This window comes from Rhodnius prolixus, unplaced genomic scaffold (assembly GCF_049639745.1).
Source record: "Rhodnius prolixus isolate KJV_2025 unplaced genomic scaffold, Rpr scaffold_12, whole genome shotgun sequence".
In the NCBI taxonomy this organism is placed as follows: Eukaryota; Metazoa; Arthropoda; class Insecta; order Hemiptera; family Reduviidae; genus Rhodnius; species Rhodnius prolixus.
In genome coordinates, this window is record NW_027411635.1 from 6,513,473 (window position 1) to 6,532,881 (window position 19,409).

Here is a 19,409-nt window from a genome sequence, read left to right on the forward strand (position 1 = left end):
GAATTTCGCGTAGCGGTTAGTTATTGTAAATTTCGAATTTGAACAAGAATTGGAATGTGAAAAGTCCGTGTGAGTGCTTCACACCAAATGTTTTCTTTATTGGATGGTAGGGGTTTTGTATTCTACACCTCATTGTTTCCTCATTTTATTTGAAGCATTTACTAGAAAAGTAAAAATCTTCTGGATATTTGTTTAAATTTGTATAAAATCAGTACAGTCAAATGTTCTGGCGCTAATGTGATAAAGCAGCATTGCATTAAACCATTACAGGAATTTAATCTTTTAAGAATATGTCGTTTAATATGTGACATTACAGTTTTTTTTTTTGTCATTATTGTGCAATAATCCACCACTTCTCTCTAAACTTGATTATACTTACCGGTCACAGATAAACCTGTCATTTTATTAGGAAAGTATTTTCAGGATAATTATTTTTTGGGTGGAGATCTGGGAAATTTGAGAATTCGGTATACTGTGACCACTATGCAGTTTGAAGGGTGAGAAGAAGGTAGAAGAAGCAGAAAGGTGCTAATACCTGATAGTGTGGATTCAATCATAAGTCTTAGCCAAAAAGTTACCACTACAAGCCCCAAACACTACCACCTATATGTGGTGTGTACTTTATTATTTAGTTTCAAGACATTTTTTCAGAATTGCTAAATTGCAGTGTGAGCATTTTGTATGAGTTTTCACCCCAAATTTTCTTTTTTTCAGCTTGAAGCGTTCCACAGACGTGATGTTTGGTGGGAAGCAAGTGGTGCTGTGTGGGTACGGGGAAGTTGGCAAAGGATGCTGCCAAGCACTGAAAGGCTTGGGCTGTATTGTGTATATTACCGAAATTGATCCAATATGTGCTTTACAAGCTTGGTACGTATATATATATATATATATATATATATATTTGTGAGTCAGCAACTAGTTTTTATTTGAAATATTTTCCTCAAGTAATGTTTTCTTTTTTTTTTAGTATGGATGGTTTCCGAGTTGTCAAGCTGAACGAAGTGATCCGTAACATTGACATAGTGATCACGGCAACGGGAAACAAAAACGTGGTTACTAGGGAGCACATGGATAAAATGAAGAACGGCTGTGTAGTTTGCAATATGGGCCATTCTAACACAGAAATTGATGTAGTAAGTTTAAAGGAAAAGTTGTTCATATCGATTGTGTCTTAACTTTCGAAATAGTTCCAGGAATTCCCTAAAAATTTAAGTTTTCCTTTAATATGCTCTTCAGTACCATTAACAGTTTCCCGTAATATCAAGTAATATTAAAAGCAGTGCTGGAATTCCAAGGTTTAAGAAAATAGGTTTACCGGATATTTGGTGTTTCATTTATTAAATAGTCTTTTCAAGTTCTTTGGAATTTTAACGAATACTGGCGATCTATCTAATTTTCCTCTTTTTGTTGTGAACTGGAATCAAGGAGGCTTTGTGCCCACTACTGGTGCTAAATAAGTCCTCACACTTACCACTTACAAATTGAAGTATCTGAGAATTCATAATCTGGAAGAAGTTATGGTAGCTGTATCCTCCTCAAAAACCTAACAAACCAAGGCTGTAGAAAGGTACAAAGGGGATCCATCAATTATGAATAACCACTTTTACACAATCCTATTCTGGGAAAAGCTTTTTTTTGCTCACCACTTAACAACATGTATGAGGTTTTTTTCCTTACCAACAGTACCCCTGCTGATAGGGAGTTTATTTACAGTATCGCATAACATGTACCACTGTTTGTACAATAAGTTATTATATACAATAGTAAATCATTAATTAAATAATAAACTAAATACACAAGATAATTCAGAATTATATATACAAAATCTAATACTTACATAATATACAGTATATATACATTTATAATATTTATATATAATATATACAATGTTCACAAAAATTTCAGTCCGTCTAGTCAAAAAATGTCTATTGGTATTGTGTGCATGAATTTGTCTAATGATGGTAAATTGTCTCTTAAAACAAGTAAAGATCGTTCGATGGGCCAGTTGTGTCCTGCTGTCATAACGTTTGTATTAAATGTTCGTCTGTATCGGTCCAGAAGTGGACAGTCATATATTAGGTGGCTTGCGTCAGTATGTAGTTAATTTTAAAATATCCCATTGTTTTCCGGTCTTGTACTGTCGGTATGAACTTGTGTGTTTCCCTGCCCTTAGTCGTGTTCGTCCAGTCTTCTTCCCATTTCTCGACATCTAGCGCTTTCAATTTTTTTTTCACATATACTTTAGGTGTTTTGTGATAGCAAGACTCAGGTATGAGGTTAAGAATTACTTAAGGATCTAGGCCAATTCTCATCCTGCATTTGAAAACGATTCCCTATATGTAAACAATAAGCAAGGTTATTTAACTGGATATAAACTTCCCTAATTTCTAGATTTATAAAAGTTTGATTAAATCATAATAATAATAATAATAATAATAATAAATGGATGATTTGCCCGCGAAATCTAGAACACTGTGCCGCAGTTAGAGGGTCTAAATAAGCTAGCTTTTATAAAAAGCATACAGCAGGTTTTCGATAGATTTTTATTTTACATGTTACATAGTGATATATTTAGTTTTTACAGTAGCATAATCGCAGGGATATTGAATAATTCGTATTTTTTCAAAAACACTAAAAATTTTGCAAAATACCTAAAAATTGATACTGTAATTTTGCCAAAACACGAATATTTTCTAGTATTTTTCTAATAGTACGAATTATTCAATATCTCTGCTACATAATATAAAGGTACATACATATAGTAGTACCGATTAGTAAGCTCTACGTGGTCTTTTAAAAATCTTTCTAGAATTAGTACAGTCTTTTTATGTTGGTTCCAGAATTCATTACGAACTCCGGACTTGACTTGGGAAAAAGTGAGATCTCAAGTAGACCACGTTATTTGGCCGGATGGTAAAAGAATAGTACTGTTAGCGGAAGGTCGGCTTGTTAACCTGTCTTGTTCTAGCCTACCTTCATTCGTGGTTTCTATTACAGCAGCTACACAGGTACTCTAATTCAGTATATATATGTGGGTTTTATAAGTTAAACAGAAGAGCAGTTTAGCGGGCACTTTTACCGAAATTTTGTTTTGCAGGCGCTGGCATTGATCGAACTGTTCAACGCTCCAGCCGGACGATATAAATCTGATGTATACCTGCTACCTAAAAAAATGGGTAAATTTGTGTACATTTTTTTATTTCTATTATTTTTTAATTTTTTGTAGTGTTGTAATAATTTAGTTAGATAAGTAAAAATTCTTCATTTACATCTATAAATTTATCGGATTCATTACTGAAAATCAAAACATTGTCGGAATTCTTTCGTTTGAAATTATTTACATCCTCTTATGGCTGCTAAGGGAATAATTTCATTTATGGTGATTTTTGAATTGGTAATTTCTCAGGTAATAAATGCATTTAGACCGAGTGAATTAATACATTTTTTCTCTGAATACTCCAAGAGCTCGAAAAGATTGGCGGTTGTTTTACAAAATTGTTCTGTATGTAGTCAGCCTAACTAAAAAATAGAAATTGGCAGAAAGTTTAAATTTGATATTTCATTTAAGTTAGCACCAGAATTAGAGTATACCAATAATAATGAATAAGCAACTTCAGCCCAACCAAAGTAAATCTGTTCAAACTTCTTAGAGAATCTATGAACATGAAGGTATATCACTTTTGTTTGAATTTTTTGTCTGGAAAAAATAATTTCGGACGATTGCGGAAAGCTTTTTTTATGAAGGCCTTTTCCATAAAGTATTAGTTTAAACTTATAATGAAATTGCTTTTCAAAATAGTGAACTTAAAACAAGTTCACATTTATTAAACAAAGTTATAGGTTTTTGTTCTTTATTAAAAACCTGTTTCAACGATTTTCTTTAAACTTTGTAGACAACCTTCAAGTGCCTAAGTCATGTTTATTTTATTGTACGGTACTATCAGCTCTATATTAACACAAATCAATATGGTGATTAATGAATATCAATTGACCCAAAATAGGATTTTATTGAAAAAATCCCGCCACTTTTTTTTTTTTTTTTTGAGAAAAGTGATATGGGAGTTCTAGGATAAGCTTAATTTTAAAATGTCATACCAATGCGTTATTATGTATCTAATACGTACATCACTATTGAAACTTTGACAGACGGTTTTCCATTTACTTCTCTCTCTCTTTCTCGTTTATCGCTAAAAAGACCAGTGGGATTCTTTGAAATTGGTATAATCTACACCGATCAATTAGGTTTTTAACTTTTTTTCAGAGAACATTGGTTTTTAGGAGGGTTTCAGGGGAGCTGAGACGTTTTGAAGAAAGTTTGTAAGTTAGAACTTTTGCGAACTGTAATGAAAGAAAGTCGTGTGAGTGTTTCCCTACCAGAAATTTCTATTTTTTTAAAGATTGAGCAAGATTTTCAAACCACTATTGTCTGTTTCAGATGAATATGTAGCAAGCCTTCATTTGCCTACTTTTGATGCTCATTTGACTGAATTGACAGATGAACAAGCAAAATATATGGGCCTAAATAAAGCCGGTCCATTTAAACCTAATTACTACAGGTAAATACAAATTTTTTTTAAAATACTTCATTGTATGCTTAAACCTAAGACAGTGGCGGAACGACAACTTAAAGTCTTCTGGTTCATTTCATTCCCCTATCCCAGATATTTGTTTTATACTTAAGTTCTCTGTACCCTCTAAAACAAGTTTATTTACATTAAGTCACCAAATAAAACTATGCTGCTATAAAAGTGCCGATCAACTTCCTTTACGCTCTTGTGATTTTGTCTCAATTATTTTTGTTATTTTATAAGTTTTTCTAATTAGTAACTTCAACAGCGTGTTATTTCTAAATCGCAAGCTAATTCTATTAATGAGCAGGATTCTTGGAAGTTACAATTATAGCTTAAAAACGCGATGTATAGATTCGGTTAAATTTTGTAAAAGTAATAACTTAGTTACTTTTCAATTTCAAAATTTAGTAAAATCGTGCAGTTTTTGGCGACACTATAGATTTTTTAAAATTTAATTCTGAAGGCATTGCTTGCATTGACTTTTAAAGAATTCTTATTCGTCCTGAGAAAGCCGGACGTAATAGCGAGGCGAACCTCAACAAAAAAATCTTAACGGAAGTATGCTTAACGAATTATTAAAAATTGAATTGTTTTGTCATAACAATGTTAGGCCCAGCATATTTAGTGGTCCCTTACCATCTCACACATGGCGATCTGATGGTCTGTTTAGTAGTCTGATGATATAGTAGCTCCGCCACTGGCTTAAACTATTCCATTTAATATTGCTTTAAGAGTTGTTGGCTGTTGTTATTATTCTGTAGTTTAGCTTAAAAGAGATAATTCGATTGCAAAACAAGCATTTATACCTCGTAGACGTTTATTAATGTTCTGGGTTTAACAAAAGAAAAGAAAATGTGCCCTTTCCTGTCGTACTATTTTCAAAGTCATTTACTACTAAGAGGTTTTCAGGGTGTTCTCTTAACTACTTCATTACTCATTTACTCGTTCTCCTCTACGAGGTTAGGAACACTTTAACTATTATTAGTAGGTTTTCTTTGCCAGCCGAATGTAATTCATAAAGTGAACTGATGAAATTCATAACGTCTAGCTTTCATATTCCAGAAGTAAAGTGCTGAGCTATCCAGCCCCTGGATGAATTGATGTTTATATCTTTCCTACTGTATAGTACCGCTGATTTTATTTTGAATGTGATTTTGAGTAAATGAGACTGACTCACCCTCTGAAAATATCATAGTGTGCCAATAAATAATGAGACTAATTTTTATCGCAGCAACTCTTGAAAAAACGAGCATGATGTGGTTTTTTTCATTATATTATACTGCACTCGAAGGTTCACAGCGGTCGCGTCAGCTGATGCTACAGTTGAATGTGTAGTTACCGTGAAAATTACAGTGTTAAAAGTGCTAACATAGATCGTGATCAGATGCAGGGAATTGTAACTGAAGAGCCAGAGACGTCAGAATAATATCATGGAACATGTCTCTGAGACAGAAAAATTACAGAAGTTGCAAAAAACGCATCTAGGCCACTTTTTTTCGATGCTTCCGGAAGGATCCATGTTCGATTTCGTTCCTTATGTTGGCGCCACGATAGTCGAACGGTTAGAGGCGACTCCCGCAGAGCTAAGAGGAATTGTGGTACTGGGTTCGGTACCCGGCTTATGCGTTGGATTTTATTTAATAGTTAATATGAGAACTTTACTGTAAAGTTTGTTTGCTAGTCGCCTAGATTTCACTCTTAACATCCAACAACAACCAGTTATTTATCATTGCGGCAATGAAATTGACACATGTCCCTTACACTGCTACTTCCACGGTTGCTATGCATTAACTTTTATTTATGTCAGTCGATATAATTGGTAAACCTAGGAGTGCAGCATAGTCTAAGAGATAAAACGGTTAACCACTTCTTCAAAGAGTTAGAGGCCTTGAAACTCTGTCTTATAATTGATTTTGTGCCTTATATAATCCGCATAGTCGAGAAATGTTTAATCATTTCTTTTTGTTTTTTTTGATGTATACAATATGTTGAAAATGTGGTTAGGTCCCGCAGTGCGAATAATATCGTTGATTTTATCTGTCGTAGCACCCATCTTTAATGTAACTCTGAACAGCTTCGGACTTTCATCCATCATCAGGGCTAGAGAAACCAGTTTCGTGTTGAGATTTCGACTTCACTTCTGTTTTATTCTCGCACTACACTTGCTGACTTATGTGATACTGATGATTAATGAAAGTCCGAAAATGTTCAGGGGTAATTAAGCAGGCATGCTACGACTGATCAAATCAAATATATTTAATATATAATGTATTATGGTAATCCAAGAATCTCTGAAAATAATATAAGACATTAGGCGCTTGTTTTGTGGTTTTTTAAAAAAATATATTTTAGAATTTTTTTTTTATAGAATGGCATGTTTGAAAATTGGATTAAATTTCTTTAAAAATTTTAAAAGAGAAATCAGATATTTTTTACTTTTTCTTACTGCTGTACTTTCTCCCCTCCAAAAAAAGTAGAGTTGTCACTGGAATGAACTATTAAATACGGTTCTCCGAATGGATTTTTTTTTCCAGTCAACTTTTTTTTTCCGTCTGTCATTTTCTTCCGATTTAATTCTATTTTTCCGTCTGTCATTTTCTTCCGATTTAATTCTATGTGAAGATACCGCTAGTTCTATCACTTTTATTTGAGACATTTTTGCGCGATGTCATTTCAGAGGGATTCTAAGGGGCATGGTTACTGTTAGGCTTTCCTCTTTCTCAAAGTGTTGGGGGAAGGTGGTTGTCTTCATCACATCTAATAATAATAATTCAAATTTATAAGAAACTGTAAGTGTAAGTTGTTTGTAATTTACAGTAAGATGTAGTTGGCACTTTGTAGCAAGAGTAAGTATCGTGTTTCACACAAAAGTGTTTTTTCTAATTAGCTATAAAATTTCACCTACTTTAAGAAAAATGTAATGTTCTTTGGTACGATAAGATCTGAATATTCTTTAGAGTAGCGGTTCTCAAACTCGTACACTGAGCTTTTCAAGGTAGTACGCAAATTAATCTAGGTAACGAAATTTCGGAAAAATGTAACAGGGCAATATTAAGTTTTCTGCTTCTTGATTTAAACATCCGATAATTTTTAGGACTGCAAATCGTAGAGCTATCTCACCTTAGAGCCGCTGTGTCTTCGCTGGGATTGTCTAAATCTTTTAAAGTCTTTTTCGCCTTGGCTACCATGTATATACGCACTACCTCCTGCACTGGCGAGAATCGGTAGATCCCAACTTGATAATCTTACGGGTAACGAGCTTAGGTATCGCTGTGTAAATGGCAGGATTCTAGGTACTACTACTATATATCCCTAGAGGGAACTTAGAAGTAGTTGAGGGTTGGTGCATTTTGGAGAAGGCAATCAATCACTTGTGCTCGTAAAGTCGAAAGAAAAAAAAAATACTTGTACTACAAAAGTATGTTATTAATACATTTCTTTTTTCTTGAATTAAGGAACGTACAAATGAAAACAATAGTTCAATTAGAAGGACAATTAAGCAACTCTTACGAATTCTTACATGTCTCAGCGTAGTGACTTATCAGTCGTACTCTTGTTGCATATTTACGAATAAGTACTTAATTACCAATGTAAAATTACTGAAAAATGATTATTTATCGGGACCATTCTGTTTTTGAACTTTTTGTTGTAAATGAGATGTAAGATAAAATCCTTAAATATGCGCATATTATCACCTAACACTCTACATATAGCTCAATCTTGAATTTATAAAGTAGGACACATAGAATAGAATATATAAAATAGCTTTTTAATCGATAGATTTTTTTTAGCAATTTGTTTTTTTTTCCAACCCGAAGCCCTTTAAGTTTTAGGCTTACTCTGAATATCTTAAATAGTGTACTACTATACTTTTAGAACTAAACAATTTTAAGTACAAACATTCGAACTTAAAAAATAATTTTTAGTTAACTTCCAGTCTGTGACTTTTTTTTTGCAGTAAGAGAAAGTCGTGTGAATGGTTTATAGAATTTGGATTTTTGGTTTTGGTAAATTTTATTGAAAGAATAATGTAAAATAGAGTTTGTTTTGTTTGTTTTTCTTTTTTTGCCTATCCTTCAAGATTACACCATATGTGCATCTTTATTTGTAATTTTGATTGTTAAAGACCGAGTAAAGGTGTCTACGATGGTGAATTCAACCTGGGGGGCAAAGCCCAAATTTGGGAACCATTTTGGAGAGATTTCGCTGACTGTCAATGATATTTAAAAAAAATAAATAAAAAAAAGAAATAAATAAAAAATAACTGGATAGCAACCAGAGCACGTCGTTGGCTACGAGTCCTCTCCTCAAGTGTAAATATGTGTTGTTCAATACCTAGTGCTGCCATAAGTACTGTTACTACCAAAAATTGGAGATAAAACTTAACTAGCCTGAATACGTTTATGTGGGCAACAACAGTAGCATCCTCAATAATTAAATTAAAAATCTGATGTGAATACACACTACTTTCTCTCACTGCAATTATCATTTTATTTTTGGCATTGGTGTTTCGTCATGCAGCGGGTGGTGATGCTGAGCTGCGTTCGCTTTTACCAAAACTTTGATCTAAATGAATTCAATAAGCACAATTAATCTATAGTCCGCAACCGATTTTTGAATTTACATAATTAATCAAGGCCAAACGCGCATACATATAACAGATTCAGAACGTCTTGATCCGGATCCTTGGTATCAGAAGCAGGAACAGAATCAAAACGGAGCTTTGTTTATTCTGAGATTTTTAGTTTTTGACGTATTTCTTTTCACACAAACACACGCAGCACAAACACACACACACAGGCCATACGCTAAATTTTTTATTCACATACGTATAAGGAACCTGTTTACTGGTTCACTAAAATTTTCCCTGTGGGTCACTAGCTGACCCGCGGGTCATAGGTTGCCGACCACTGATCTAAATGCTAAAAAATCTTTCAACATTAAACTCAGCATTCTTCAAAGCCAAAAACACGGCTCACCTATCACTCTGGTACGTCCTCCAGTTAGGGGGTCGGTGATCTATCTTTGATGGTAGCCAGCTTTTATCCCAATATTTTTTTTTTGTGTAAGCGCGGTTCATTTTTTCTTAAACTAATAAAACTAATAAGTTTTGCCTAAACTAAATCCTTTTTTCAGTAATAAGCGTTAGTGTTAGTTCTGGTTGTGATTGTGATACATTATTTCTTGATGTTGGCCCGCAATGTGCTGGCACCTAGGTGTGGTATAGAAACAGGGTCTTACTCTCCCCATTTTATCTCCTTGGTTCAAAAGACCAACGGCTTAAAGTTTAAAAATTGCTTTCTGAAGTGCGATATTTTTTTTTTTTTTTGTAATTTTTAGCCCTTTAACAATCCTTTAGGAATTCTTTAACTTTGCCTAAGCGATTAAATTGATACAATGAAAAAGAAGAAAAACATTTTTAAATTAAGTGCCTTAGTTCCGAAAATATGTTGCTCAAAATGTCTTCCTCTTGCTCGATGACAATATGTACCCTCCTACAAAACAGTTCATATTTATCATAGTGCTATGGTTAAAAAATCCTACCGAATATATGATACATATATGATGTAACACGATATCATGTCAAGCAAATAACAAACAATTGACAGAATTAAATTTTCAAAAATTGTTTAAGCAGTCATTTTCATTACTCATAATGTTAAATTCATCAAGGCCTATCTAGAGGAACAATGAAGTACTGAAAATTACAAAAAATGAAATTTGTCAAACCGCTTGTTCAGGAAACAATTTTCAAACTTTGAAGCCATTTGTCTCATAAATCACTAAGATAATCTATTTCATGTGTGTGTGTGTGAATGTGTGTGTTGTTAGCTCGAGAAGTCTTTACATTTATTTCAGTAAATTTTGAGAAAAATCGGGCAAACCAGGACTTGTTGTCTTTTTCGCGTTTAACTCGATTATGAAGCTTTTTCTGAACATGTCAAAAAAGTTAAGACTTGATTTATTTTTGTTTGATTGATTGATTTTTTTTTTTTTGTCCCAATGAGCCGATTAGTAATGGTGATTAACCCAAAGACTCTCTGTATTTATAATCTACGGAACTGAAGCGTATATCTTGAGAGACAATTAATGCAAATTTCCAAAAACTAAATGGCTGCATATATATATATATAGCATTATAAAACTGGTTTTTACCATATACTGGTATTTACCATTTGTTTATATATCTTAGGATAAGACTTTGGGTTATCGTACTATGTTAAAATTAATACACAAGTTTTAACTGGCTACCATGTAAAAATGGTGCCATTGTTAATTACCCAGTATATGCCCAGAAGATGACCTCGTTCCTAAGTCGAAAGCTCGGCACATAAAAAAATAAAAATGAAATTGGCAATAAATTCACCAAAAAATATGTATATGAAAAGATTTTTTGTGAAAAGATGTTATAATGATGTTATAGCATTGAAAAACTGTCCTTTCTTATTTTGTTTTTTAGCAAGGGATAATTATGTAAGCTGCTATTCTTCGATAAGCACCCATCCTCAGCCTTTCTAATTAAGTATTGAATTTCTTTCTTGCCCATTTTCTGAGGCAAGATTTTTTTTCTATCCTGGGTTTCTTTTGACTTGGACGCTGAAAGAATCGGTCTTGTTTCAGTTCCTTATATCCTCTTATAGCATCATAAACAGATACGCGTCCAGTACCTCAGCATGCAAAGTTAAAAACAACAACAAACTGAGTAGCTGATTTATGTGAAGCTATTATAGGTATTTTTTTCGTTAGCTTACCATGTTTTAATGAAATGAGCTAAAATATTATAACTGACCTGTGTTTTCATTAGTGAAGAGCTAAATGCAACTAATTTGATAACCAGTGCGCAATACAAACAGAATATTCCTAGATTGGACTTCTGGAGCAATATTTGTGGCAGCACTAAGTATACATATATATACATGTTCAGTGATTATATTTGAATTGTTTTTGTTTTGCCACTGTCTTTGTGTCTTTTTGAAGATGATTGTGTAATGTGTTTCCTTGTTGAATTATTTATCTTAATTATGTGTGATGAAACAGATTGCTGGCCTAGTTTGGCCTGGCATGTTTGTTTTTGTAATTGTTTACAAATACATGATGTTGCTTTTTTATATATGTAATATATATAAAAAGTATATACTTGTGTATATCTATATATATTTAAGAAAGAATATTTTTTAAAGTTTTGTTAAACATTTCACCTTCAAAATCCGTTCTTCCCACTATAAAGCCTTTGCATGCTGCCCCATAAAGTGTAGCCTTGCTGCCGATTATTTTCCCAAAGTAAATAAAGAAGAAAAATAGGCAAATATATGTACATTTACTAACTCAAGACACAATCAATGTTTATAAAAAATTAGGCGATTTGTAAGACTACTGGAACCGTTCCAGATTTTCGACAGTTACTGTTTTTACTGTTAATACAACGCGTGCCTCGTATCAGATAAGCTGCACGATTTCGTGTTTTTTCTTTTATTATTTAAATTTATTTCTTAAGGATTGGTGAAGTTAAGCTATCCTCTAAATGCAATTTCAATATATTGTATTGTTCTAATACAAGTGTTATTATTCAAACAAAATAATAAATGATGCCAGCAATAAAAGGGTTAGGAAACTTACAGAAATCAGACCACATAATAATGTTTTGCCGAAAACTTCAATAATGAAAAAAATGGAGCAGAAAACAAAAATTATTTGCTCAGTCGATCGATTATTTGAATGATTTTAAATACAATATCTCTTATGATACACGATTCCTCTTTGGGCTCCTTTAGTGTTTCACGGTACTGTTTTTTGGTAGTAGCCTTAGGCATTAATTAATATGCTGCTTCATGTAACTTTACACAAACTACCAAGCAGACGCAAATAACATCTACTAAGGAAACAACCCTTATATAATTGTTCTCTTCTCTTCGGATAGTTTTAATAAGTACAAGAGACCGTTTGTCATTTGACTCATTTCTCACAGCGCTCCAATAAAAAACTGAATTTATTGTACTTTTTGGAGACAATTAGGAAGTCGTTCTTTAGAACCTTCAATTTGTACAGTAAGTTAGACATAAACCAAAACACAAACACGGTTCAGCATCTCACGCACCTAGCACCAGACAGTTCTGGAATAGTCTGTGACATTGTGCTTTATTTCACATCTTGTCACCTGTAACGTTTTTTTTGCATATCGACATCTAAGACCCTTAGCAAATGTCTGGCTGTCACAGAAGCATCACTTCACGACTAAGCGTTGTTATTTCAAGCAGAGATTGGCTGGGGAGATGAAAATAGAACTATTGAAGAATTAAGAAGATGAAGATTTAAAGAAAGAGACAAATCAAATTAATGCGTGCAAGGTCTGGCAGAACTACAATCTAAAGCTCCCTCGGAAAATTTGACGCATGCCCTCTTTCAGTTTTACGTATACTCCAAAACACTTCATCCATTATCGTTATTATCTATCAATATTCTGTGCCTCAGCTCCCATCACAATTCTAATCAACGTTATTTTAAATTTACACCCCATCTTCACTTTGTGGTTTAGCTGTACTTTATAAGTAAAGTAAAGTAATTGCCTATTTTGTTGGCTTTACGTCCAACTACCTATTAGGTATCGTGGACGGAAGCGATTAGCAAACATACTTTTTGTGTAAATTTCTTTTATTAACTATTAAATAAAATCCAAGGCCTAAGACCGGGAATCGAGCCCAATACTACAATACATATTAGCTTTACAGGTTTCGCCTCTAACCGCTCGGCTACTTATCATTACTTTCCGAATTGGTTTCCTGTTTTAGCTGACCCTTCTTTCTCTTTAAACCACTAATCAATAAAAGTAAACACAACATCTAATATCGGCACACCATGAGTTGGGCAATTAAAATTTACTAATTTTTTAAACATTACATTAATAAACTCCAGTCTACTTCCCTTATTTTGTGTCAATAATTACTAAATACATATATTTTATTTTTTAAATTTTGATTACAACAACGATGTAGTGTGTACATAACTTGCAACTATTTGACTCAATAGATTTATTCAGGAAGTTTAAAGGCATTGAGATTTTAAAAATATTTTTCTTGGACATCAGTGAACGCAGTAAATAACTACATTAGCTTAAACTGCAAACATGCTAGCTTCATTAATTCTAACAAAAAATGAAGTTTAAACTTTATATTAGCAGAGAGAAATAAGAAGTGGAAGAAAACTAAGGCTATGGTTACAGTGGATGTGTATATTGATGGAAATCAAATCTGACAACTTCGTCAAACAGTCAAAGAAATAAATTTTGTTATGAGGATTGTTACTTTGCTTGCCTCGTCAGTTGACGGAAGTACTCGTCAGTCGTTCAAATTAGGCTGCCGTTGTTATAGTGGGTGTGTGATCTGAAGGAGTCCATTTCGTCTGGGGAGGAATATCTATTGGTCAGAACAGAGTTTACACACACCTTAGCGTATTCTGAATTGTCAGTACCCTCTATTCCTTCTAAGGGGAATCCGCTTTCAAAATATTAATAACGGACCTTAAGAAAAAATGACAGATTCAAATCGACAATCATGAATGAGAAAATGTTGAGACAGATCTTACTTCAAGTACTAGTGCACTTGCTGCAGTACTTGCCAAATCTAAAGATAGCATTAACCGCCATCTCATTGCAATTCTTGAGCTTTTCTTGAAAAGGCTCCAACCTTATTTTAAATTTTATTTACACACTAAATACATATAAATTGGTATTTGGGCGTTAAGCCTCGCCTGGAAAAAATGCGAATACTTTGCACTTAATACATATAAGTAGGTCTAGTACTTTTATTTAAATAATTTTTTCGGCATAAGTCTTTAAGGATGGTTTTGCAGAGAATTTGGTATGGCTTTCCTTCCTTTAATGTACTATTTATGTATATTTTACGGTTCTACTACCTACGCTTACGAGAAAATTCTAAATTTAAAGTTGAATTCCTCTATTGCAGGTACTAGAGCATCTGAGGCGATAATCTAGAAGAATATGCAGACCTACCAGCAAGCATGCTTCGAGAACACGAGAAGACGTTTAATTTCATAAAATTTAATATAACTTAGTTTAGTTATTGTTTTGTTTTATTTTTTAATCACAATTTGTAAATTTTATTTAGTTACAACCTAATATTTTGGAAATTATTGTAAATTAGATGCCCCGAGTATTTTTCACGGATTCTCTTTGTAGCTTATTTAAAAAACTACATTTACCAATTTAAGAGTGGAAAATATCTAAAACAGAAATCGTTTTTAATTTAGCGGTCCTTTGTTTTTAAATACATACATACTTTTACTGATACAGATATAGGAGGCATATGGTTATTTTAGGAAAATTGCTTTTGCATAGGCAGGTGTCATCTGGCGATTCATAAGGATTTATTATAACATACCTCGGTTAGCCAGCGCTAACCAATGGCTTCGAACGCTTTAAAACAGGCTCCAAAGTTGCTGAAAGACGCTCCTTGTAGGTCAGTAAGCAGTGAGCGTTTCATCAGCCTTGCGTGAAGAATCTCGTTCCTTCTGCGCCATTGCAATGGCAAAAGACGTGGAGCAGTATCTCTTTCTCATTTAAGCGAAACCTGCGATGACCATTGTCGACCAGACCTAGCAGGCTCATGTGTCTTCCAAGTACCCGGTGAACAAACCCAGTAAAACTGATTTGATTATTTAAATGATTTGAATAAATCTCACCAATTAGGAAAAAGGGATTTATCATGTTTAGTAATAGTAGTAAATGAATCACTATCTGAGCTTATATGTGTTGGTACTGTCTCATGAAACAAAAAAAAAACGTCAAATAATGAATAGATTAATAATTTCTGTTTTTTCTTTTTACATTACCATTTTGAAATAATATTGAAACGCGCTTTTCAATTATTAAAAAAAAAAAAAGTACACAGTACTCTTCCCAGTAAGTCGGGGTAGTTTTCTTTTTTCAAAAATATATTGGATAGGCTACACCATTGGACATGGACTTGACATATCTAAATTTTTATTGTTTATTTTTAATCAATTATTTATTTACAACCTGTACAGTTAATTCAATTAGTAAATGTGATAAGTATGTCACAGATTGTGCACTGATTTCTCTTAGACTCAGCGTCACAATCAGAAAGATGTTTTGAGGGGGGCCACCGAGTGTTGGACCTCTGTGTACATGTGAATTTAAGAACTAATTAATGTTGTAGACAGAACGATATACAAGCAATAAACAAGTTTCAACACTGAAACACTGCTCTAAAATCAGTTGACCAGATATTTAGTGCAACCTCCAAGAAATTAAATATTATTCTTCTAGTAACTACTCTTCCAGATTCTATTTGCCTTTCCTAGAAAAGTTGTGAACAGAGAAAATATCATAATCCTCATGTCTTAGTCAGATACAATATAAAATAACCATTTTTTTGCCTGCGACGAATGTACATACAGTCTCACAGACGTACTTATTAATGCGACATATGAGTACTAAAGCTCACAAGTACAAATATGGTCTTTGTTACGTAACATACAAATTCATGCAGATGTAGACGGGAACGACTGTGCAGTAGTAGAAAATATCAGTAAGAAGGAATTTTTTTTCCTTATCAATTTGTTAATATTAAATTACGAAGTAATAATTATTCTAAATATTTAATATAATATTGTTGGTTTTATCTATCATATCACGATTTTTTTTTATGTTTTTAACCGGTAATTACTTTTCATTTATCGTCAGAGGTCGTTGATTTATCAGTTCGTGTGGAAAATTTGACTTCCACTATGTTGCGTACGAACATCACTTGCTGATGACTGAGTGAGGGAGGTTAAATAGAGTGAAAGTGAGTTACTTTAAAATGTTAATAAACAGCGAAACATTTTGGTAAAAAATAATTAATATTTCTGTAAGTTATTTGTTTAATGTTTTGGACTTGTGAAGTTGGAGTTATACTTTTTAAAGGAGGCGCGTGAGAATTTGAACTGGCAATACGAATCACCTAAGTTTATTGGTTCAAATTAATAACTTAAATAATTATCCCCGTAACAAAAACTTACACTTTAAAAAGTTAAGAATAAGTTGATTAAACAAATCAGCAAGTACCCCACATTTTAGCCAGTTTGATACGTTTGAGAAAATTTGTGTTTTATATTTAAGTTTGTTTTTAATTGTTTCTCTATTTTTCTAACCTGATTTCTCTTACTACTGTTGGGGCTTTCTAATACTTCAACTTCGCCTTTGAACAACAATGCTTTTATAAATCATTACAGCAGATTTTACTGCATTAAATTTTCATTAATATTTTTTATCAGATGTCACTGACCTTTTTACTGGCACAAATATTCATGAAAATTTAATATAGTAAAATTATTTAAATGATATCAATGGGTATAAAATTTCCAATAGAACATTTCATGTGTTTTTATTATCTTCTGTAGGATGCTTGAAAACATTGTTCAAAGGCGAAATTTAAGTGTTGAGAAACTAATTAGAATAATTAGAAACTTGAGAAAAAAATTAAAATTAAAAATTATTTAACTATAACAACAGCTTCTTCGAATGTTTCTAAATTACTAAAATTACGAGCAGAAGTATGAATGAAATGTTGGATACTTGCTAATTTGTGTACCTTTTGTTGTTTAATCAACGTTTTTGCATGTAAGTTTTTGTAAAGGAGATTTGTGTACCTTTTGCTTAGATTATTCTTTCTGTTCCTTAGTAGGAACAAGTTTATGTATCTAATGATTTATAAGTAATAATTAAAAAGAATCAGAAATAAGGAGGCTAATTTATGTTGGGTTTACGAGATAGAATGTATTTTTTTAATGCCTTGTGATTCTAGACACCCAAGCACACATACATTTGCCATCAATGTTATGGATTTCCCATTATCATAAATCCATGTCATTTCTCACAATCATAAAGCCAATCTTTTTTTTTTTTTTTTTAATACTTTCAGGGGAAAGTAATAGATACTTATTTTTTTTTATCATTTCAACTTTAAAAAAAAAAAAATCGATAATGCCGTTTTCCTGAAAATTCCAAAGTTTCCAATGTCTATTCTGTAGTTACACGCCCTTTTTTAAGCATTTAGATTAAGGAATACATTCAGTGTTACCTCCAGAATGAATATTATAGTTTAATTAATTAATTTATTTATTTTTTGCGAATCTTTTTAGGTTTATTAACGATGTAAGAAGCACATCCACACTCCATGTAACGTCCCTCACTCAGTCGGCTTTATGGTGCCACGACGGATAAAATCAACGATATAATCCAGCATTTTAGGACCCAACCTCATATTCGATCTCCATATAATGTATTCAAATAACTCATTTGAAATAATACCTTCCTGCGATCTCTCTTTTTATTATTTTTATTGTTTTTTATTTTATTTTTTATAACAGGTTGGACACCATCATGAAATTAATGCGTGCCTTACTTTTGTGAAGGCGCGGTGGTGGCGCAATGATTTAAAGCATTGCACCTGATTTTTCGCTAGTTCTCCTTCAGCAGGTTAAGTTTTCATTAAGAATATTCTTCAAAATTTAAAAGCTTAATTTAAAGCAAGTAAAAATAAAATGGTGTCAGAGTTATTAACCTTCTTTACTAACTAACTTTTTTAATTTAATTTCTTATTTCTTGCATTTTCAATGCCCTTAATAAATTCTTTTCTTTCTTTAATGGCCTAATAATTTTAGCCTAGTTTCTAACCACTTAAGCCTTAAGTCCAATGTTTTTTGTTTGTAACATTCCTTAATTTGTATTATTTAAAAATTAACATTCGAAGGTTCATGTGTATAGACAAAATAAAAATCAGTGTGGCTCTTTTTGCCGCTTGCCATTTGTATTTTGTAAAATTTATTTCTCCAACTAATAAAACGTTAAACAACAGGGTGCAAGATGGATTAATTTTGAACACAGGTTGGTAAATTTGACCGCAAGAGGTAGTACTGTAATTGTCAATTCTTTTTTTTTTTTTTGGAGTTGAAGAGATTCCATGAAGAACTATACTTTCAAAGTATCTTTCTACTTTAAACTGCTATATTGGTATAAAATGCAGATCTGCAACCTTTATACAAAATATTAAGAATGTACATCTTAAAATTTCAACTCCAGAGGTAGATCCACCACCTACCTCTATATATAATAATGGAAATTAAAGCGTTCGTTTTAATTGATACAAGTCGTACAGAGTAAAGATGTAACGTCTATGGGTCAGCTATGTAACATTAAGGGAAACTAAAGCATGTTTCTAAATACAACAGACTAAAGCACTTTGTGATTTAGCTATAAGTAATATGGGAACAAATAACCTTCTAAAGTGTTACCTGACCAAATTTACCTATTAGATTTAAAAAAGAACTACTAAAACCTTATGTATATTGATTGTACAAAAGGACGGCTTCCGTTAGGGTAAGAACGCAAGAAAATATTATCTATTCATCCTTTATCTACAATATCTCGTGTTATCTATTTCGTAAAGGCTTATGCAGCGTTTGATAAAACACCATCCAGCCAAAGGAGGCTAGACACTTACAGGTTATTGCACTCCAGTGCACTAGAAGCAGGAAACGATGGGAGTCTTACAGTGCTATTTATGAATGTGGAATGTTCGGTAACTTTACCATTCGTAAGAACTTCAAGAATGAAAACTTTTACTACCCCAAAAGAAAAAAGTTAGGTTCTAGCACAAGCGCAACAAACCGCTACAAACATATTGGCAACCGTTAAGCACCTTTTGCGTAAAAGCTACAGTTAGCATAATGCACAGATCTACCATTGCCAATGTAGTATGAAAGGGAACCAGAAACTTCATGTGTCATTGTTCTAAGTTACTCGATTATTCTGGCTCAAAC

General features: G+C 32.7%; 1 protein-coding gene across 6 annotated transcripts in view; it reads left to right on the forward strand.

Moving 5' to 3' along the window:
- LOC141461980 (adenosylhomocysteinase-like 1) overlaps window positions 1–15,522 on the forward strand; it is a 73,128-nt gene extending 57,606 nt beyond the window's left edge. For 5 of the 6 annotated variants that reach the window (XM_074143494.1, XM_074143495.1, XM_074143497.1 and 2 more), the window contains 6 exons: window positions 715–867; window positions 968–1,133; window positions 2,841–3,008; window positions 3,098–3,176; window positions 4,436–4,556; window positions 8,698–9,171. In XM_074143494.1, the coding sequence (XP_073999595.1) occupies window positions 715–867; window positions 968–1,133; window positions 2,841–3,008; window positions 3,098–3,176; window positions 4,436–4,556; window positions 8,698–8,791 (781 nt within the window). In that variant the 3' untranslated portion in view covers window positions 8,792–9,171. Of the gene's footprint in view, window positions 1–714; window positions 868–967; window positions 1,134–2,840; window positions 3,009–3,097; window positions 3,177–4,435; window positions 4,557–8,697; window positions 9,172–14,530 lie in introns of those variants that run through there. The other variant, XM_074143496.1, reaches the window with a different exon arrangement.
- Window positions 15,523–19,409: the final 3,887 nt, after the last annotated feature.